Genomic DNA, 23,316 nt, shown 5'->3' with positions numbered 1-23,316 from the left:
AGTGCGTAAAGTAACAGAAAAATCACTGGCTACAGCCTGAAAAAAAAGTTATTTGCACACGGATTTTCTAAGAAAGGGATAAGAACCATTCCTTATGCATATGAAGAGATATATTTCGACACAGCAACTTTAAGTTTACCTGCTGTATGGATTGTTCCAAAATATTCACAATGCAAGGCTTAAAATACCTTGCAATGCAAATATGCCATTGTTCAGGTTGCCTTTTTCGGTGGGAATAGTTGTTGCGTGGGTGGTTTGTTTGGGTCACAGCAGCCCTCACAAACGAGATACGACTGATCATTAGGCCTAAAAATTAATACTTGTTCGACATCAAAACCGTTTCTTGAACTTTAGGGGCCTATATACTGGCCCCAAGTTAGATCAGCTACTAAACTTTCCATTGTTATCAACCGTGACAATAGCTGTTAGTCGGTGTGTATAGTGTGGCACAACATGTAGAATTTATGTCTTTATGGGATACAATGCGAAAACGCAAATCTAATGACAATAGAACTGATCTTCATAGGTTTTGCATTTCAATATTTGTACGTAGTTGTGGGAACGACTTCAACTGAGCTGACTGAATGATCGTTGTTTAGACTTCACATGGGAATAGAACAAGTTCTAATAAATATTTTAGTTTCAGTTGACAAGAAGAAATGTAATTTCTTCGTACATGTATTATCATGAAGATAAATACATGTATAGCAACGCAGCCAAGATGCTAAACTTATTGAAGTTATTGAAGAAACACAAAACGCAAAAGGATGATTGTCATGACATGAAATAAGTGGTTCACGTCATTAACTTATAACATTTTTCAAAAATACAATCCCAAGCAGATTTACGTCAACAAGCTTGACAATTTTGAGACACAAATTTTAAAACATATCTAACAGCGTCTCGTCGAGTCGCGAGTGTCACAATTACGAATTGTTAATTTTAAGCTGATTCTTCGGATATTGTGACATTTGGGCAATTATCCCGACTGCGGATTTGAACACCGAAAATCCCAACGTGGAAAAACAATCCGAATATTTAGGAATTTAATTCTTTGTCGGCTTTGCTGAAGCAATGACGTCATCAGACAACTTAACCGAGCTGTATATCTCGTTAATGACGTCACTTGAAGAAGGTGAACTGTGAGTGCATGATTTACATTTTATGCTAATCAGTTTTTTGTTAATCAGCTGACACAAGTTTTGCTAATCAGCTGACACAAGTTAAAATAACTTGGGGTTGTTCAAAAACCTGATTAGAAACGTCAACAGTTTATTTGCCACTCCATTCAGCACGGTTACGAACCTCCACATATGATGCGTTAATGTAGTCGTTTTCGTCGCCCTTAAGTCCACGAAGGACCACTCCGTTGTAATCGTCTACGGACATAGTTGGTGTAAATGTCATGTGTTTTTGACAAGATTGTCATGCAGAAAACTTCCTAATACGTTTCCAAATTCAATTTACCTCGTACTGATTGCATATAAGTTAATTTATTCAACAAAATAATTACAAAAAGTAGTGTATATATGGAAAGGAAACAAAGCAATTGTATTTCCAGCAGTTGACCAGTGAGGATAAATAGACTGGCGCATGGTGCTAAAAGCATTTATTCAATGCATTTCCGCAAAAATTCATGCCATTACCAGTCTGACGTCGGTCAGGTCAGCTTTATATCACTATGGAGAAAGACTAACCACTCCCCTTTAAACTGATAACAGCATAGGTTTTGCCGGAACGTCTTGAATAAATAAAACATGTCAAATTATAATAAGTAAATCATTTTTTAAACTCACTTTTGTATTCTCAAATATAATTGATTTCTTCGTTGCAATCACCAGCATTCCCCCTCCAAGATATCTTATGCACAAGATTTTCCCTGCAACTTTGGCAAAATGTCCATTTTTCATTCTTAAAAGAGCTAATAATATGACAAACCTGATATATTCCACCGGTAAATAAACTGTTTCGTCAGGCCAAACAAACTTATTTTTAACTCTTCTACCATCCAAGTACCAATCTTAAGAAAAAAAATCAATGTAATCTATTGGTATCTTTGTTAACGCTGTTTTTTCAAAACATTGTGATTTTAATTTATTACAAAGAAAATTACCTTTGAAGTTTTTGGTATTAATATAATTTGAATAATTTCAATACAATCTCAGCACAATTTGAAACAAATGTTGATTTCAAGTAACATATATGTTTATTACCACAAACAAACCCACAATAAAGAAATCATACCAAGGTAACGTTCCCGTACACTGTATTAAGAGCAAAGTTTTGTAAATATATTTCTGATGTGTCTATCTTTTGTATAACACATTCTGTGTTGGTCGGGATTACAAAACTCCAAGCACAATTATTGTCGTAAGCAGGGCAGCTATCAACAGGGTGGGAAGGGGTTGGACTCCTGTTGTTGGACGATGAAATAAACGTCGGGCATGACATCGTTAAGGTGCGAAACGGTGTGCAAAGTAGTTGTTTGAGTTTCTTCTATGCGCCATGGCATGTACAGGCAGATACACTGCAATCACGTTTGCAAAGTGCTGACATTTTGTCCAGTATAATTTTTGTTTGTCATTTTTTACGTGTACTGTGTGTAGGCTACACCCATTTTAATAATAAAAATTTTATGCAAAAAATCATTGTTACAATAGGTTAATGACTGCGTCAATGCGCAAGCTTTGTAATGAATGCAAACGTTCGATAAAGCATGATTGCCCAAAACTAAACACTCCAAAGGTCGATATGCTGATCCGTGCTAAAGAAAGTTGTAAGACAATGACCAATCTGCATTATCAGATATTTTAGGTCGTATACAATGGTTTAATGTGAGCTTGAATCTAACTTGAGGCTTACAGTGACGAAGTACTTTCTTTGTATTTTTTTATTTTGTAGAGCAAATGCACATTAGAAACTAACAGCCTTCCTTTGATACTAGTTTAGATTCTCTTAAAAACCCAGTGGCAGGGAAAATTTTAAGCGCGTGTAATTAATCCTAAAACCTTTCAAAACTAAGAATACTCTGATAGCAATTACAAAATAAATACCGATACATGAACAACGCATTTGTGATTTTCAACCTAATTGTTTTTGTGTTTGTTTATAAGCCAATATCTAACTTTTAATTCAAAACATCCATATAAGCAGGGTGCCATCTATGGTTGCGTTTGAATTCGTCATCAAACAAATGTAAAAAAAAGTTTCTTCTCCTTGTCTGGTGACAGACGAACGTGGGAAGATGCGAGGAGAAAATGTTCTGAGCTTAGTGGCAACCTTTCTAGTATATCTGATGCCGAAACGCAAAATAATCTTGTTAATCTAGTTAAACATATTCTTCACATTTGTATTTCATATTTAAAAAAGTTTTGGCGGCAGTATAAAATGATCTCTACAGTAATGCAATAAATTTTTTTACATCAACCTCGTACAAATTGACGTATGCGGTTCAAATATTATGGAAAAACGTATTTTTTACATCGGTTGGTGCGAACACAAACGATACACAGCCAAGTAAACACAGAGCACTCGGGTGATCAACTTAATGTTATCTACTATTGTCATTGTGGCCGAATGCGATTGCGATGTAAATTTATGCAAAAACAAATGTCTTATTAGCATGAAAAGAAAGTGTTCGGGCATTCCATCGATAATCAAACTCACTACACACATATGTTTGTTGTATCACTATCACACATGACAAGTAAAATAAATGTACAAAACATATTTTCCACAGAACGATGACGTCATAAAGTTTCAGTCACTTTCTCTCATGGTCAATGTACAACTTGATCAGAGAATAACAAGCCTTGTATTCTTCCTTAAAAAGTTGCAACAGAATTACTGCAGGTTTTCAAGGAAAATATTGTTTTAATTCCTACCAATGAGAGATGCAGATCACACATACACTCAATGATATCTTTGACCGTTTTGAACACATCCACTAATTTCTCGACATCGAAACGAGAGATGAGATTCCTGACAACACAGAACATCACGGACTTTGAAAATCCCCTACTGGAAAACAATTAAATAAAATACTTCTAAAAAAGCATTATCTCCTGGCCTACTAAATATTAACATTCTTACCTGGATATCAATAACATGCCGTTTTTATCTGCCCCACCAGTCTTGAGAAACGAAATGAAATTTATGAAGTCTTTGTCGTGTTTTGGTCTCTCATTCTCAGGGAAAAATTCGAATTCAACCCATGTTGTATTTTTCTAAAATAGCCGAGTTTCATGGAAAAGTAGATCGCAGAATAGTTGAAACCCTTACTTGTGCGTTTCGACCCTTAATCAAAAGATCCGTTACTTTTGCACTTCCACGATTGGTTTGTTCAACACATTCCACACAAAATTCACCCAAAATCAAATTTGTGTTCAATTGCGAGGAAATATTCTCCTAAGCACATGAGTTGAGAAAGTAGTTTAAGCAAAGAAATGTTGGGTCTTACGAAAACCGCCGACTTCCCAAGAAACAAAACGATTCCGTAGCTCTTCTGAAACAAAACTCTGAAAAATTGTTCCACTTGATCAGATTTAGGTTCTTTACCAATTGTCAGACGATTCGTGGCATAATACGACTGAAAAATTACAGGATCAGCAGATATGTATAAACTATAATAACATTATTGTTTTTCTAAGAAAACTTCACCTCCAATTCGTAGTATTCAATTTGCTTCGTTTTTTGTTCGGCTGAATGATCTAATCATAACAAAATAAGGTTAAATAGTGCTTAAACTATTATATGTCATTATTAGATTTACCGCCTGTCCCCTCTATGCAGTTTATTTGTAGGACATTAACGATCTTAGTTAAATCTTCAAATTCCTTTTTTATGCTGTTAGAGTTTACGGCAGCCTAAATCACAAACAAACGTTTGTAAAATCGACACACATTAAAAATGCACGTTTTCTTGCCTTTTTTGTTGTTCTAATCTTTGGTTAAACTGTTTGACATCCAAATTCGTTTCCATAAAGTTTAAAGACTCGTAAAGAAGTCGGTGAAGCAAAACATATTGTTCCTGCAGCACAAAAGACGGATTTCAACAAATAGTTTCATAAACGTACTCTCTGTTAACTCACGGAAGTTTGCACCATTTCCATTCTTTGCTCTCTTAAACGACAAACTGCCTTGAAAATATCAACTGAACCAGTTTGGTTTAACTCCTTCATTAAATAATCAAAAGCAATGAAAGTTCCAGTTCGTCCAATGCCGGCACTAAAACATCAACATTTGAGTCAATATATGAACATCATAGTCTACGTGGAAAATACACCAGTGAATTGCATATCGCGGTACAACATTAATCGAACCTGCAGTGAACAATAGTGGGAATATCTATATTTAAAGATGTCTTCCAGTGCTCCATATTGATAAAAACGTCTTCCACAAATCTGAGCAAACCAGTGGTAGTTTGTGGAACTCCGTGGTCGGGCCAAGCAGTGAAGTGATATTGCGTCACAGTGCGTTGTTCTTGCAACTGAAGAAACAGGTGTTATATGAATTTGGTGTAAACCCAATGTATGAAATACCGATACATATGCGGTGTTCCCTTCTTCGATATTCATCTTTCTGATGACGTAACTCCCTTTAACGATGACGTTAGTTAAGTGGACTTGCACCTGTTTGTGGTTTTGGGAGTGATCGATGTGTTCAGGCCAGTAGACGGCACACTTTGACTTTAAAATTTATTTTGACATGATAACGATTTGCAAAAATAAGTGTTTAATTACAATACCTTGCCCTTCTCACATATATTGGCAAGCATTACAATTACTCTGACATTTTGTTGCCAAACCATCGCCCAGAAATCATTCACAGTTGTATCGATGGGGCCTTGGGTTGCAATCCACTTGTTCGGTTGTTTAAAACCCTGAGAAATATTAGCAACAATGTAAAATTTCCAGGAAATCATTGCTGCAGTGACAAACCTCAACATATGATGCGTTAATGTAATCATTTTCGTTGCTTTTTAATCCGCGAAGAATCAATCTGTTGTTTTCATCTATATGTGCACGGTATTTAAAAATATACGTTTATGAATAAAAAAACTTAAAGTCATACATGGTAAAATATTCTTGTCACGATTTCGACTTGGGTTTTTTTCAGCAGTTTCAACAATGAGAAGACGTCTTGATTGTATTCTTATTTTCTGTCAAAACAAACCACACGAAATATAAATGTTTCACAGGAGCAGATTGTAAATCTGTATTTAAAAGTATGAATGTGGCGCCCACTGCGTATACCGTGTATTTGCATATCACCCGGTCCTGAATATATTATGCAGAAAAACTTAGGTGACAAAACGTTAACTTTACAACGCACCTCATGTTGAGCTTTCAATGCTTGATGTCCGTGGTTGGCGCTCTCCACATAAAGATCATATAAATAAAACTTAATAAAGACGAGGTTTTGCTTCAACTGGAGAATCTGAGGAATCTGAAATACCAGTGGTCGAATTTTTACAAGCATTATTGTCAACAGTCCTATTTGACAATTCGAGAAAACGCATTAATAGGCTGTATACTTTTTAAATACCAGCTATTTACCTGGGTTGACAGTTTCAAGGTATATTTCGGGTTTCTTTCTGTTGTGTGCACGAGCCCTAAAATATTTAAATACGTTTTAACTTAGTAATAGCTTTGCTTGCGGTTTATGTGTTATAATTAAAGGTCATTTACCTCAACTTCACCAACACTAGCACAGCAATTATGACCGATATGAATAAAAATGACAATCCGATAATAGCTGGTAGCAACCATTGTGGTGTAGATAAACCTATAAAAATAATTAATATATACAGGAAAAATGGAGTCAAATAGTACGCTAAAAACAATTAGCATTACCAAAAACGAGCAAACGTATAAATATCACGAAATTATTGAACAAAGGGTCAAATAGCATCGCTTTGTGGATCAAATGTTGCTTTTGTTTTTACTAATTAGCATTGAACATAATAAAAAGTAAAGCGTGGAAAATCATTTGCCAAACAGCAAAATAATTCCGTCAAACCTTGTGTCTGTGTTGGGGACAAAACGGAAAAGTTTAAACTTTCGTAACTAGATCCAGCGTGGCAAACAAAAGTACCAGAATCACCGACATCGGAAGTTTGAATATTAAGTGTACTTTCTGTCTTAAATTTGTTGACTCCCATAGTTTCAAAGTTTATTCGATTCAACGAGTTAGTCGATAAGTTTTTGTGGAAACTGAAAACGAGAAAGTATTATTTTACATAACATGATTTCCGCGAATATGAGAAACCGTATAACACGAAACCATCACCGTGTCCAATACACTATTGGGTTGTAATATCCGAATGAAGTACAAGTTACGTTTGCAGATTCGCCCTCTGCTATTGTGACGTGACTTGATGACAAGGAAATGTTGGGTGTGACTAAAAGTACAAGTTTTCATTTTCCCAAAAAACGAAAAACAAATAACAGAAGAACTCAAAAACTCACCAAGAAGAGTAAAGATTTCGGAGGTCATTTTCAAACCAGGAATATTAGAGGATTTGCAATGATAACCTCCAGCATCTTCAATGTTGGTAATATTGAAGTTTAACCAGGATATGGATTTGAATTCGCCGACGGTTGTACGATTTTGGCAAACCGAGGTGGTGTTAGTAGTGCAGTTTGCCACTTGATCATTTCTATGGACACAGCGTAATTTTGATTTCATGAATATACGGAGTAGTGCGAAACGAATTTTTCATTTTGCCAATCGCTTTACCGAATCCAATATGTTGTCGGCAATGGAAAACCATAGGATTCACAACCAATCGCAAACGTTTCTGGAATTCTAACAACTTTGCTGGTTTGAGTAACAGATATATTTGCTGGTACTGTGGATGCATTGGTTAAATGAGAGCAATAAAAGCAAATCATTACGATTGGATACCTCTAATTACAAACGCCTTTTCCACCTTGTCAATATGATTGTTTGTTGACTGACAAACGTAAGTTCCTGAATCCGCAACATTATCAATCATAAAAATCAATCGAGCTGTTTGCAAATACTTTGTGTTATTTACAATACTCGTGTAGATATTAGAAGTTGAAGCTCCGATGACAGATTTATTTCTAAAATTTAAAACCAAAGTTACGAATTTGTTGAACTGATGCTAAATCATGTGTTTACCTTTCCCATGTTACATAAGGCTTCGGAAACCCATAAGAGACACAATCAACGTATTGCTGGTGAAAGTTTTCCGCAATAACTTCTGACGCAGAAAGTGTTATGTTTGGACGAACTAAAAACAACTAACATTTTAACTGAGACTCGAACAGTTTATGGTCACTACTACCTTTCAGAGTGACTTCTCTTCTGGTTTGAGACAGCAGTTTTGTGTCCTTGCGGTTTTGTGCCCAAGATTGGTAAACTCCGCCATAAGTTGCGTCCACTTTTGTTTATGTGAAGACGTTTCGTTACGTGGTATCGACCTTGTGATATTTTTTGCTGGGAAACCGAGACCGAATATGAAAAGTTTCTTAACAAATTTTCTCGCCTTAAAACAATAAAGAACAATATAAAACCTCATCTCTACATAATTTAGGGTGAAAATTATGCAGAAAACCTATGGTAAAGTTTTACATCTTACCAACGAATTTCCTGTTAAAAAGGACTAATGTTTTTAACAAGCGTATGATGCAAAAACTTACCTGTACCAGTTAACCACAGGCCTGGGATTTCCATACGATGTGCAATCAACCGTAACATTCGCCCATTGTTCCCAGTCCAAATTTCTTCTGGATAATGTGATGTTTACTTTAACTAAAACAAGGTGATTTTTACTTTAAATGTATCCATGAATTTTGCTGTGTACGTCTGGGGCGGAACGAAGAAGGGAAGATCGCCCCCCTCAAAATTATTTGATTTTTTTGTTTTTGTTGTTCACTAGTGTACTTTGTCTGGCACATGCATGGCTATCTATGCGACCGAAATCGTTATTATTGCGTTAAAATTAAAAACAAAATTAAAAACAAAAAATGTTGACTTACCAAACACTTGCAAAGACTTCATTTCCAGTTTGGATCCAATCCTATTTGTTCCCATGCAAGTATAATTCCCCGATTCCTTCACATCAATCACTGTTATGTGAAGAGTGGATGAACTGTGGGAGGAGCTGACAGATTGGTAAACGTTGGAACTATTTTTGTTGGAAACCGTTGCATCGTTTCTGCGCAATAAATGTCACTTGTTATCACATTTCCTCACTAAAATTGACTTTTACTTTTGAAACTTATTAGTTTTTCTGGACAAATATTTTGTTCACCAAGATCAGGGGCCCCAAACTTTTGAGGATTATGTACATGTGAGTAGAGACGATTAGGGGGTGGTTAACCCACAAGATAAATATTACTCAAATGGGCTGCACGTAAAATGGATTTAATAACAAATATTTCTAATTGCAGTGTAAAAATATGATACAAAAACGTGTTTTATTTTATAAAAACTTTTTTCAACTGTTGTAATCACAGATCAACAAATATTTTATACCTCATCCATGTTATTGGGGTGGAATAGTTTTCCGATAAAAGGCAACTCGCAGACTCATGATTTCCATAGTTTTCCGCAACTATTCTGTTTCTGTCAATCTCAATCTTTACTGCGTACATGTAAATGAATGTTACAGTACTGGAACCCACCTTTATTAACCAAACTTGTTATGGTTACTTTCATTCAAAAAAGTGCTCTTGGAAAATTTGCATTGAGATTCGACTCCAGTGGCTTCAATTGCAATGTTACCAAAATGAGAAGGACTAACATCCTGGATGTAATAACTGAAGTCCACACCCGTGTAGTTGGTTGCTAAAGTTACCCGTCTGTTTAGGTTGCAAATTGCTCTGATAGTTATAGCTTCTATATAAGGTTCGGTAATTTTTCCTTTGATAATAATTGTTTCACCGACAATTGCAGAGTATCTTGTTTGTGAAAATACGATTTTTCGTGGTTGATCTGCAAACAACACCATGTCAGTCGTTTAAGTAAAAAAATATTAATAAACCCACCTTTGAACTCACAAATATAGTTTATTTTCCTGTTGCAATCACTAGTGTACCACCCCCAATTAAAATAATTTTCAAGTCGAACACATTTACCAGGTCCGGGATATATGTTATATAACCAGGCTGTATATTCTTTACCGGTCCAAGACATTTGTGGCACACCATTCAAACCATCACCTTGAATCGTAACAAACAAACGACATGTTTTCTAAAGATATTTTTGACTAATATTGTTATGATTGGTATCTATTCGTTCTTTGTCCACTTGGTTTAAAAATATAAGATAGGATTTTTAAGAAGTTTTTGAATAATTTTTTTACTTAAATTCCAACTTTAATCATGGTAATTAATATGGGTTAGCCAATATTTCATGAAAAATATTTACGAAACGAAAACCTGTTCCTTTCCACTGGCAAAAAACAACTCCGTCCGGCCACGTAAATTTGTCTCCAAAACGTCTACCTCCTAAAAAACATGCTGGAAAACAAGAAAAAAAAATTGCTTTCTGTTTCTGAATGACGTGATAAATTTTATTGGAAAAAATATCCAAACAGATTTAAATTATTACAAATGGTTTTTTTACGCATTCTATTTTTGTTGTTTGCAAGACGAAGAAGTCTGTTTTGTGTTTCGGCATCAAGAAATCTCGCCAGGTTTCCACCAAGCTCAATACATCGTTCCTTCGCATCCTGCCAAGTTCGTTTGTCATTGGACATTGAAAAGAAACGATATGTGCATGGTTTCGACGAGGAACCTACAATGGAACGATAACTGCCTTGCTCACAATGAACTTGTACATTTCTTGAATTAAAATAGTTGAATAAAACACTTACAGCCGAACTCTAGAGAAATCAACATAACACATGTCCCGATCATTACACAACTGTTCACTACTTCTGACATCTTTACTTGAACGCCAAATTCTTAGACATCTTAGGTTAAAAAATCGTAAAAGGTCAGAACCGTCTTAATCAAAAAATTGTTTTCATTGAGGACAACTGTCATGCGAATGCAAAGAAAGTAATACTTCACTGTCAGAGTTACCCGAGTTAATGATACCAAATAAACGTGAGTGCGTAACAGAAAAATCACTGGCTACAGCTTATAAAAAATGTAAATGCACACGGATTTTCTAAGAAAGGGATGAGAACAATTCCCTATGCAAATTAAAAGGCAATATTTCGACATCAACTTTAAGTTACCCTTACGTACGGAAAGTTCCAAAATATGCACAGTTCAATACAAATATGCCATTGTTCTGTTCGCCTTTTGCCGTCGGAATAATTGTTTCGTAGGTGGTTTGTTCGGATCACAGTGGCCTTCAACTCAACACAAACACAAATATTGGTCGAAAACGAGACATATTGTGGGCCTAAAAATTCATAATTATGTGACATCAAAACTATGTCGGCAGAGTATATAGATAAATTTACCAAATACCCAAAATAATTGCTTCCAAAGCATAGCTAGTTTGGTTTCAACAATCACAAATGTAGTTGTTGTATGTAACAGTGGTACTTAAACTTTGAATCGTAGCAGTCCGAAATTTTTCCGACTTGCTGTCCCAGTTAGGACTAATGCTCTGAAAAGATTGTATGCGAACGATTACTTTCCTAACGCCTTGTTAGAGTAAATTAACATGACTCAGTGATAGCACAAAACGACTCAAGTAACATTGCACATAAACCTACATATGCAATGTTAGGTTACAATCTCACAAAGACCTTAGACTTCCTCCAAAAACCGCTTCGTGAACCCTACTTTAGGGGCTGGCTATACTGGCCCCAAGCTACATCAGCTACTAAACTTTTTCATTATTATCGACATTAGCTGTTAGTCAGTGTGTATAGAGGCACAACATATAGATGTTATGTTTTTATGGGATAAAATGTAAAAACGCAAATCTAATAATAATAGAACTGGTCTTTATAGGTTTTGCATTTTCATATTTGTACGTAGTTGTGGGAACGACTTCAACTGAGTAAACTTCACATGGGAATAGAACAAGTTCTAATAAATATTTTTAATTTCGGTTTACATGAAGAAATGCAATCATGAAGATAAATACATGTATAGCAACGCAGACAAGATGCTAAACTCATTGAAGAAACACAAAACGCAAAAGGATGATTGTCATGACATGAAATAAGTGGTTTACGTCATTAACTTATAACATTTTTCAAAAATACAATCCCAAGCAGATTTACGTCAACAAGCTTGACAATTTTGAGACACAAATTTTAAAACATATCTAACGGCGTCTCGTCGAGTCGCAGGTGTCACAATTACGAATTGTTAATTTTAAGCTGATTCTTCGAATATTGTGACATTTAGGCAATTGCCCTGAACGCGTATTTAAAACCGAAAACCCAACACAGAAGAAGATTCCGCATATTTAAAGAGTTGAACTCTTTGCCGGCTTTGTTGAAGCAGTGACGTCATCAGACAACTTAACACAGCTGTATATCTCGTTGATGACGTCACATGAAGAAGGTGAACTGTGAGTGCATGATTTACATTTTATGCTAAACAGTTTTTTGTATGCAGGTCACAAACCATTTAAGTTGCTCAACATTTTCGTTCAGTCCAGTAATATTTGTCTGGGTTTTGCAACATTCAACACTTTGTGCAATCAAGTAGTGCAAGAATATGTATTGCTCCTAGATAAATGTAACAAATGAAGTTAACACAAGTTAAAATATGTCGGGGAAAAGAAACACATTTACCGCGGTTTGCACCATTTCCATTCTTTGCTCTCTCAGGTGGCAAACGGCCTTAAGAGCATCAACTGAGCCAGTTTGATTTAATTCCTCCAACAAATAAACAAAACCAATGAAAGTCCCTGTTCTGCCGGTACCTCCGCTTGATAAACATACTTGAAGGTTATCTCGCAGTCACTGAGTTTACCAAGGTATATAATCACTATTTTTCACTATTTTTACCTACAATGGACCACAGTGGGAACCTGAGTTCGCAAAGTTCGCTTTACCCGATCCATTTCCTTCTGAACTTGGTTTGTGAATGTGAGAAAGTCAGTTGTTGTTTGTGGAACTCCATAACCGGGCCAAGCAAGTAATTGGTAGTGAGTCACAACTCGTTGTTCCTGGATTCAAAGCGATATAAGAACAATAACAGCAACGAGGAACTTCTATTTAAACCTAGTATACCGAAACATATAAGGTGTTTGCTTCTTCGATCGCCATTTTCCTGACAATGAAACCATGTTTGTTCAGGACTTTAAGCATTTTCACGTTAACACGACCGTACAATTTAAAGGGGGCGAAACTCTGGGGCCAGTAAAGAGCACACCTTGACTAAACAGTGAAAAGCGTTGAATAATACGCATCTAAATTAATAATAAAACACTCACTTTTTTATTTTGGTCTGGATTTGTGAGCATTACAATTACTCTGACTTTTTGTAGCCAAACCATCGTCCAGAAATCATTTACAGTTGTATCGATGGGGCCTTGGGTTGCAATCCACTTGTTTGGTTGTTTAAAACCCTAATTAGAAACGTTAACAGTTTATTTTCCATTGCATTCAGCACGGTTACGAACCTCCACATATGAAGCGTTAATGTAGTCCTTTTCATCGCCCTCAAGTCCACGAAGGAGCACTCTGTTGTAATCGTCTACGGAAATAATTGGTGTAAATGTTATGTATTTTTGACAAGATTATCATGCAGAAAATTTTTTAATACCCTTCCGGGACGATTTACCTCGTACTGTTTGCATATAAGTTAATTTACTCAACAAAATATTAAAAATGAGGTATTGAATGTGAGGAAGGAAACCATTTGTTTTCCAACAAGTAACTCTGAGAATAAACAGAGTAGCCCATAGTGCTATAAGCATTCACATGTTTTATATTTTCAAGAAATTATTGCTAAAATTTATGCCATCATCATCAGTCTGGCATCAGTCAGGTCAGCTTTATATCACTATGGAGAAAGACCAACCACTCCCCTTTCAACTGATGATGGCATAAGTTTTTGCAGATACGTCTTGAATAAATAAAACATTTCATTGTCTAAAACATGAGTAAATCCGTCATTAGTGTTCCTATGACAAGAAATTGTTTGTGAATCTGACAACTAACCTTGCGCTGTGCAATGAACAACAACTTACATGGTAAAATATTCTTGTAACGATTTCGACATGGGTTGTTTTTTGCTTTTTCAATGCTGAAAGCATTTCTTGATTGTCTTTTGATTTTCTGCAAGGATTATACCACAAAATTTGTGTATCAACAATCTATGACTCTATGTGCATAAAACAACAAATACTAATGAATATTTTGGCAACATAAATGGCAGAAGTTATACACGTACCTGATATTGTGATTTGATTGCTTTGTGTGAATTATCTGCGCTCTTCGTGTAAAATTCACTCAAGTAAAACTTACGTATCCGTGTGTTATAAGTGTCATCAGGCCCATCCTCTAATGGTTATAATGTAAACTTTTTTAAAACGGATTGATTCCTAATAAGTCTTATCTTCCGAATACCTGGGGAGTATTTCCAGCTCACTCTTTTATTCAATTCAAATTCTAACGAGGTTTCTGATGCGTTTTTTTTTCGTGTGGAAATAGTTGCACATATTTTTTCCCTAAACATCAAATAATTAAAATGGGACAACACTTTTTTGATTTAATGAAGAAAAGAAGGTTTACCTCCACTTGATTACCACACCTACAGATATGAGTAAAATAATCAAAACAGACAATCCAATAACTGTGGGAATGAACCATTTTGACACAAATTCGATGACACCTAACCCAATAAATAGGAATTAATATTTGCAAGTGTAAGTAACATTGCTCACAAGACAAGCATACATACCAGCTGCAAAGGCAACCTGCTGTGGGGTTGTAACGACAATACGTAAACTCTTGGTATTTGATGTAGTTCGGCAGATAAAAATACCAGAATCGTTGACATCGGCAACATTTATATTCAGTACACTGATCGTTTGGAATTTGTCCACGTTAAATGTTTCATAATATATTCGTGTTGACGATTTATTCGATATATTTTCCAAAAATCTAAAAATAAAGTGTCAAAGAAAAGTTTAAATCTTAGCTTTTTTCGATAGTTATTTTTTACCTGGTCCAATAAACAGTAGGAGTGTAATATCCGAAAGAAGTACAAGTCACGTTTGTAGATTCACCCACCAGCAATCTGACGTAATTTGTAGTGAGAGAAATATTTGTCTCAACTAAAAATGTTAAAATTACTAAATATCGCTAAGATTCTTAGGACGAAAAACATCACAGTTTCACCAAGAAGTGTAAAGGTTTCTGAGACCATTTTTAAACCAAATATATTGAAGGCTTTGCAGTGATAACTTCCAGCATCTTCTATGTTGGTAATATTGAAGTTTAACCAGGATATGGATTTGAATTCGCCGACGGTTGTACGTTTTTGGCAAACCGAGGATATGTTAGTAGTGCAGTTTGCTACATGATCATTTCTATGGACACAACGTAATGTTGATTTCATGAATATACGGAGTAGAACAAAACAAATTTTTCATTTTGCCAATCGCTTTACCGAATCCAATATGTTGTCGGCAATGGAAAACCATAAGATTCACAACCAATTGTAAACGTTTCTGGAATACTAACAACTTTGCTGGTTTGAGTAACCGATATATTTGCTGCTACTGTAGATGCATTGGTTAAATGACAAATGACAAAAAAATCAAATCATTGCAGTAGGATACCTCTAATTATAAACGCCTTTTCCTCCTTGTCAATATGATTGTTTATTGACTGACAAACGTAAGTTCCTGAATCCGCAACATTATCAATCATAAAATTTAATCGAGCTGTTTGCAAATACTTCGTGTTATTAACAATACTCGTGTCGATATTAGAATTTGAAGCTCCGATAACAGATTTATTTCTAAAATTTAAAATCAAAGTTACGGATTTGTTGAACTGATGCTAAATCATGTGTTTACCTTTTCCATGTAACGTTAGGTCTTGGAAACCCATAGGAGACACAATCAACACATTGCCGATGAAACTTATTAGCAATAATTTCTGACTCAGAAAGTGTTATGTTTGGACGAACTAAATACATCTAACAGTTTAGCTGGGATTGCAACAGTTTATGGTCACTACTATACCTTTCATAGTGACTTCTTTTCTGGTTTGAGACAGCAGTTTTGTGTCCTTGTGGTTTTGTGCCCAACAATGGTAAACTCCGCCATAAGTTGCGTCAACTTTTGTTAAGTGAAGTCGTTTCGTTACGTGGTATCGACCTTGTGATAATTTTTGTTGCGAAACCGAGACCGAATATGCAAAGCTTGTTATCAAATTTTCTCGCCTAAAAACAATAAAGAGGAAGATATTAGCTTTACAAATATTAGGGTGTAACGCAAAAACCCTTTTGTCAAGTTTTACATCTCAGAAGCATTTTCTGTTGAAATGTTACAATCTTACCTGTACCAGTTAACCACAGGCCTGGGATTTCCATACGAAGTGCAATCAACCGTTACATTCTCCCATTGTTCCAAGTCCAAATTTCTTCTGGATAATGTGATGTTTACTTTAACTAAAACAAGATGATTTTTACTTTAAATGTATCCATGAATTTTGCTGTGTACGTCTGGGGCGGAACCATGAAGGGAAGATCGCCCCCCTTAAAAATATTTGATTTTTTTTGTTTTTGTTTTTCACTAGTGTGCTTTGTCTGGCACATGCAAGACTATCTATGAGCCCGAAATCATTATTACTGCGTAAAATTAAAAAAAAAAATGAAAAACAAAAAATGTTGACTTACCAAACACTTGCAAATACTTCATTTCTAGTTTGGATCCAATCATATTTGTTCCCAAGCAAGTGTAATTACCCGATTCACTCACATCATTTACTGTTATGTGAAGGGTGGATGAAGTATGGGTGGTGCTGACAGACTGATAAACGTTGGAACTACTATTGTTCGAAACCATTGCGTCATTTCTGCGGAATAAATGTCACTTGTTATCACATTTCCTCACTAAAATTGACTTCTTGCATTTACTTTTGAAACGTATTAGTTCTTCTGGACAAATATTTTGTTCACTAAGATCAGAGGCCCCAAATTTTGAGGATTATATACATGTGAGTAGAGACGATTAGGGGGTGGTTAACCCACAAGATAAATATTACTCAAATGGGCTACATGTACAACGGATTTAATAGCAAATATTTCTAGTTGCAGTGTGAAAATAAGATCTAAAAACGTGTTTTATATGGCAGTGCGTGGTAAAAAAACATGTTTCCACAGTTGTAATCACAGGTATCAACAAATATTTTATACCTCATCCATGTTATTGGGGTGGGATGGTTTTCTGATAAAAAGCAACTAACAGATTTATGATTTCCATAGTTTTCCGCAACTATTCTGTTTCTGTCAATCTCAATCTTTACTGCGTACATGTAAATAAATGTTACAGTACTGGAACCCACCTTCATTAACCAAACTTGTTATTGTTACCTTCATTCAAAAAAGTGCTCTTGGAAAATTTGCATTTCGATTCGACTCCAATGGCTTCAATTACAATGTTACCAAAATGAGATGGACTAATATCCTGGATGTAATAACTGAAGTCCACACCCGTGTAGTTGGTTGCTAAAGTTACCCGTCTGTTTAGGTTGTAAATTGCTCTGATATTTATAGGTTCTACATAAGGTCCTGTAATTTTTCCCTTGATAATAATTGTTTCACCGACAATTGCAGAGTATCTTGTTTGTGAAAATACGATTTTTCGTGGTTGATCTGCAAACAGCATCATTTCAGACATTTAAATAACAAAATATTATTAAACCCACCTTTGAATTCACAAATATAGTGGATTTTTAGGTTGCAATCACCAGCATACCAACCCCAATTGAAATGTTTTTCAAGTCGAACACATTCACCAGTTCCGGGAAATATGTTATTTAACCAGGCTGTATATTCTTTACCGGTCCAAGACCCTTGTGGCCATCCATTCAAACCATAACCTTAAACCATAAGAAACGAACGACATGTTTTCTAAAGATATTTTTGACTAATATAGTTATGATTGTTATCTATCCATTCTTTGCTCACTGGAATTGAAAATATGAGATATAGTTTTTGATTTAAATTTTGCATTTTAATTTTACCTTTAATCATGGTAATTAGTATGGGTTAGCCAATAATTCATGAAAAAATATTTACGAAACGAAAACCTAATTTCCGTTGGTAAAAAACATCTCCATCTGGCCACGTAAATTTGTTTCCAAAACGTCTACCACCTACATAATAAGCTAGAAAACAAGAAAAAAATTAGTTGCTTTCTGTTTCTAAATGACGTGATAATTTTTATTGGAAAAAAAACAGTTTTAAATAATTACTTACGCATTGATTTTTTGTTGTTTGCAAGACGAATAAGTCTGTTTTGTGTTTCGGCATCAGGAATTCTCGCAAGATTTCCACCAAGTTCAATACATCGTTCCTTCGCATCCTGCCAAGTTCGTTTGTCATTGGACATTGAAAAGAAACGATATGTGCATGGTTTCGATGAGGAACCTACAATGGAACGATAACTGCCTTGCTCACAATGAACTTGTGCATTTCTTGAATCAAATTAGTTGAATAAATACTTACAGTCAAACTCTTGAGAAATCAACAAAATACATATCCAGATCATTACACAATTGTTTACTGCTTCTGACATCTTTACTTGAACGCTAAATACTAAGACATCTTAGGCAAAAAATCGTGAAAGGTCAGAACCGTCTTAATTAAAAAAATGTTTTCAATGAGGACAACTGTCATGCGAATGCAAGGAAAAAATTCCTTCTCTGTCAGAGTTACCCGAGTTGATGATACCAAATAAACGTGAGTGCGTAAAGTAACAGAAATATCACTGGCTACAGCTTATAAAAAAAGTAAATGCACACGGATTTTCTAAGAAAGGGATGAGAAGAATTCCCTATGCAAATTTAGAGGCAATATTTCGACATCAACTTCAAGTTACCCTTATGTACGGAAAGTTCCAAAATATGCACAGTTCAATGCAAGTATGCCATTGTTCAGTTTCCTTTTGCCGTCGGAATAATTGTTTCGTAGGTGGTTTGTTCGGGTTACAGTGGCCTTCGTGTTCAACTCAACACAAATATTGGTCGAAAACGAGACATATTGTGGGCCTAAAAATTCATAATTATGTGACATCAAAACTATGTCGGCAGAGTATATAGATAACGTTACCAAATACCCAAAATAATTGCTTTCAATGCATAGCTAGTTTGGTTTCAACATTCAAAAATGTAGTTGTTATATGTAACAGTGGTACTTAAACTTTGAATCGTAGCAGTCCGAAATTTTTCCGACTTGCTGTCCCAGTTAGGACTAATGCTCTTAAAAGATTGTATGCGAACGATTACCTTCCTAACGCCTTGTTAGAGTAAATTAACATGACTCACTGATAGCACAAAACGACTTAAGTATCATTGCAAATAAACCTACATATGCAATGTTACGTTACAATCTCACAAAGACCTTAGACTTCCTCCCAAAACCGCTTCGTGGACCCTTCTTTAAGGGCTGGCTATACTGGCCCCAAGCTACATCAGCTACTAAACTTTTCCATTATTATCGACATTAGTTGTTAGTCAGAGTGTATAGAGGCACAACATATAGATGTTATGTTTTTATGGGAAAAAAATGTTAAAACGCAAATCTAATAATAATAGAACTGGCCTTCATAGGTTTTGCATTTTAACCTTTGCACGTAGTGGTGGGAACGATTTTAACTGAGCTGTTTGTATGATCGTTGTTTAGACTTCACATAAATAATAGAACAACTTCTAATAAATATTTTTGATTTTGGTTTACATGAAGAAATGTAATCATGAAGATAAGTACATGTATAGCAACGCAGACAAAATGCTAAACTCATTGAAGTCATTTAAGAAACACAAAACGCAAAAGGATGATTGTCATGACATGAAATAAGTGGTTTACGTCATTAACTTATCATATTTTACAAAAGTACAATCCCAAGCAGATTTACGTCGACAACCTTAACAATTTTGAGACACAAATTTTAAAACATATCTAACGGCGTCTCGTCGAGTCGCAGGTGTCACAATTACGAATTGTTAATTTTAAGCTGATTCTTCGAATATTGTGACATTTAGGCAATTGGCCCGAACGCGTATGTAAAATCGAAATCCCAACATAGAAGAACATCACGCATATTTAAAGAGTTGAACTTTTTGCCGGCTTTGTTGAAGCTATGATGTCACTAGACAACTTAACCGAGCTGTATATCTCGTTGATGACGTCACTTGAAGAAGGTGAACTGTAAGTGCATGATTTACATTTTATGCTAATCAGTTTTTTGTATGCAGGTCACAAACCATTTAAGTTGATCAACATTTTCGTTCAGTCCAGAAACATTTGTTTGGGTTTCGCAACATTCAACACTTTGTGCCATCAAGTGGTGCAAGAATATGTATTGCTCCTAGATAAATGTAACAAATGAAGTTAACACAAGTTAATAGAAATTGGGGGAAAAGAAAAACATTACCGCAGTTTGCACCATTTCCATTCTTTGCTCTCTCAGGTGGCAAACGGCCTTGAAAGCATCAACTGAGCCAGATTGATTTAATTCCTCCAACAAATAAACAAAACCAATGAAAGTCCCAGTTCTGCCAGCACCACCACTTGTGAAATGTATTTGAAGGTTATTTGGCAGTCACTGAGTTTACCAAGGTATACAATCACTATTTTTACCTACAATGGACCACAGTGGGAACCTGAGTTCGCAAAGTTCGATTTATCCGATCCATTTCCTTCTGAACCTGGTTTGTGAATGTGAGAAAGTCAGTTGTTGTTTGTGGAACTCCACAACCGGGCCAAGCAAGAAATTGGTAGTGAGTCACAACTCGTTGTTCCTGGATTCAAAGCGATATAACAACAATAACAGCAACGAAGAGCTTTTATTCAAGCCAAGTATACCGAAACATATAAGGTGTTCGCTTCTTCGATTGCCATTTTCCTAACAATGAAACCATGTTTGTTCAGGACCTTAAGCATTTTCACGTTAACACGGCCGTACAATTTAAAGGGGGCGAAGCTCTGGGGCCAGTAAAGAGCACACCTTGACTAAACAGTGAAAAGCGTTGAGTAATACGCATCTAAATTAATAAAAAAACACTCACTTTTTTATTTTGGTCTGGATTTGTGAGCATTACAATTACTCTGACTTTTTGTAGCCAAACCATCGTCCAGAAATCATTTACAGTTGTATCGATGGGGCCTTGGGTTGCAATCCACTTGTTTGGTTGTTTAAATCCCTAATTAGAAACGTTAACAGTTTATTTTCCACTGCATTCAGCACGGTTACGAACCTCCACATATGAAGCGTTAATGTAGTCGTTTTCATCGCCCTCAAGTCCACGAAGGAGCACTCTGTTGTAATCGTCTACGAACATAATTGGTGTAAATGTTATGTGTTTTTGACAAGATTATTATGCAGAAAATTTTTTAATACCCTTCCGGGACAATTTACCTCGTACTGTTTGCATATAAGTGAATTTATTCAACAAAATATTAAAATGTAGTATTGAATGTGAGGAAGGAAACCATTTGTTTTTCCAACAAGTAACTCTGAGAATAAACAGAGTTCCCCATAGTGCTATAAGCATTCACATGTTTTATTTGTTCAAGAAATTGTTGCTAAAACTTATGCCATCATCAGTCTGGCATCAGTCAGGTCAGCTTTAGAGAGACTAACCACTCCCCTTTCAACTGATGATGGCATAAGTTTTTGCAGATACGTCTTGAATAAATAAAACATGTCATTGTCTAAAACATAAGTAAATCCGTTATTAGTGTTCCCATGACAAGAAATTGTTTGTGAATCTGTCAACCAACCTTGCGTTGTGCAATGAACAACAACTTACATGGCAAAATATTCTTGTAACGATTTCGACTTGGGTTGTTCTTTGCTGTTTCAATGCTGAAAGCATTTCTTGATTGTCGTTTTATTTTCTGCAAGGCATTTATATACCACATAACTTTTGTATCGACAATCTATGAATCTTTGTACACAAACCAACAAATACTAAATATATATTTTGCGAACAGAAATGGTAGAAATTACACGTACCTGATATTGTGATTTGATTGCTTTATGTGAATTATCTGCGCTTTTCGTGCAAAATTCACTCAAGTAAAACTCACGTATCCGTGTGTTATAAGTGTCATCAGGCCCATCCGCTAATGATTAAAATTATAAAGCAAACTTTTTTTGAAACGAATAGAATTTCTAAAAACTTGATCTTGTGAATACCTGGGGAATACTTCCAGCTCACTCTTTTATTCAATTCAAATTTTAACGAGGTTTCTGGTGCGTTTCTTTTCCGTTTGTAAATAGTTGCACATATTTTTTCCCTAAACATTAAATAATTATAATAGGACAACAATTTTTTGATTTAATAAGGTCGGAAAAGTGTACCTCCACTTGGTTACCACACCTACAGATATGAGCAAAATAATCAAAACAGACAATCCAATAACTGTGGGAATAAACCATTTTGACACAAATATGTTGACACCTAACCCAATAAATAGGAATGAATATTTGCATGTGTGAGTAACATTGCTCACAAGACAAGCATACATACCAGCTGCAAACGCAACCTGCTGTGGGGTTGTAACGACAATACGTAATCTCTTGTTATTTGATGTAGTTCGGCAGTTAAAAATACCAGAATCGTTAACATCGGCAACATTTATATTCAGTACACTGATCGTTTGAAATTTGTCCACGTTAAATGTTTCATAATATATTCGTGTTGAAGAGTTATTCGATATGTTTTCCAAAAACCTAAAAATAAAGTGTCAAAGAAAAGTTATATCTTAGCCTTTCTTGTAAATTGTTTTTTACCTTGTCCAATAAACAACATGCGTGAAATATCCGAATGAAGTACAAGTCACGTTTGTAGATTCACCTTCCAGCAATCTGACGTAATTTGTAGTGAGAGAAATGTTTGCCTGAACTAAAAATGTTAAAACACTAAATATCACTAAGATTCTTAGGACGAAAAACATCACAGTTTCACCAAGAAGAGTAAAGGTTTCTGAGACCATTTTTAAACCAAATATATTGAAGGCTTTGCAGTGATAACTTCCAGCTTCTTCTATGCGGTTTATATTTGTGTTCAACCAAGATATGGATTTGAATTCGCCGACGGTTGTACGTTTTTGGCAAACCGAGGAGGTGTTAGTAGTGCAGTTTGCTACATGATCATTTCTATGGACACAACGTAATGTTG

General features: G+C 35.4%; 1 protein-coding gene across 1 annotated transcript in view; it reads right to left on the bottom strand.

Moving 5' to 3' along the window:
• Nucleotides 1-4,896: 4,896 nt before the first annotated feature.
• LOC145912123 (receptor-type tyrosine-protein phosphatase epsilon-like) overlaps nucleotides 4,897-23,316 on the bottom strand; it is a 33,711-nt gene continuing 15,291 nt past the window's right edge. Inside the window, exons 7-13 of the mRNA XM_082999538.1 lie at nucleotides 21,943-22,030; nucleotides 21,388-21,461; nucleotides 5,746-5,880; nucleotides 5,546-5,686; nucleotides 5,321-5,487; nucleotides 5,090-5,225; nucleotides 4,897-5,028 (exon numbers count right to left, since the gene is read on the bottom strand). Of these exons, the coding sequence (XP_082855664.1) occupies nucleotides 4,903-5,028; nucleotides 5,090-5,225; nucleotides 5,321-5,487; nucleotides 5,546-5,686; nucleotides 5,746-5,880; nucleotides 21,388-21,461; nucleotides 21,943-22,030 (867 nt within the window). The 3' untranslated portion in view covers nucleotides 4,897-4,902. The remainder of the gene's footprint in view (nucleotides 5,029-5,089; nucleotides 5,226-5,320; nucleotides 5,488-5,545; nucleotides 5,687-5,745; nucleotides 5,881-21,387; nucleotides 21,462-21,942; nucleotides 22,031-23,316) is intronic.

This window comes from Ascidia mentula, chromosome 8, assembly GCF_947561715.1.
Source record: "Ascidia mentula chromosome 8, kaAscMent1.1, whole genome shotgun sequence".
NCBI lineage: Eukaryota > Metazoa > Chordata > Ascidiacea > Phlebobranchia > Ascidiidae > Ascidia > Ascidia mentula.
Note: the sequence above shows the minus strand (reverse complement) of the source record. Positions and strands in the feature narration are given on the sequence as shown.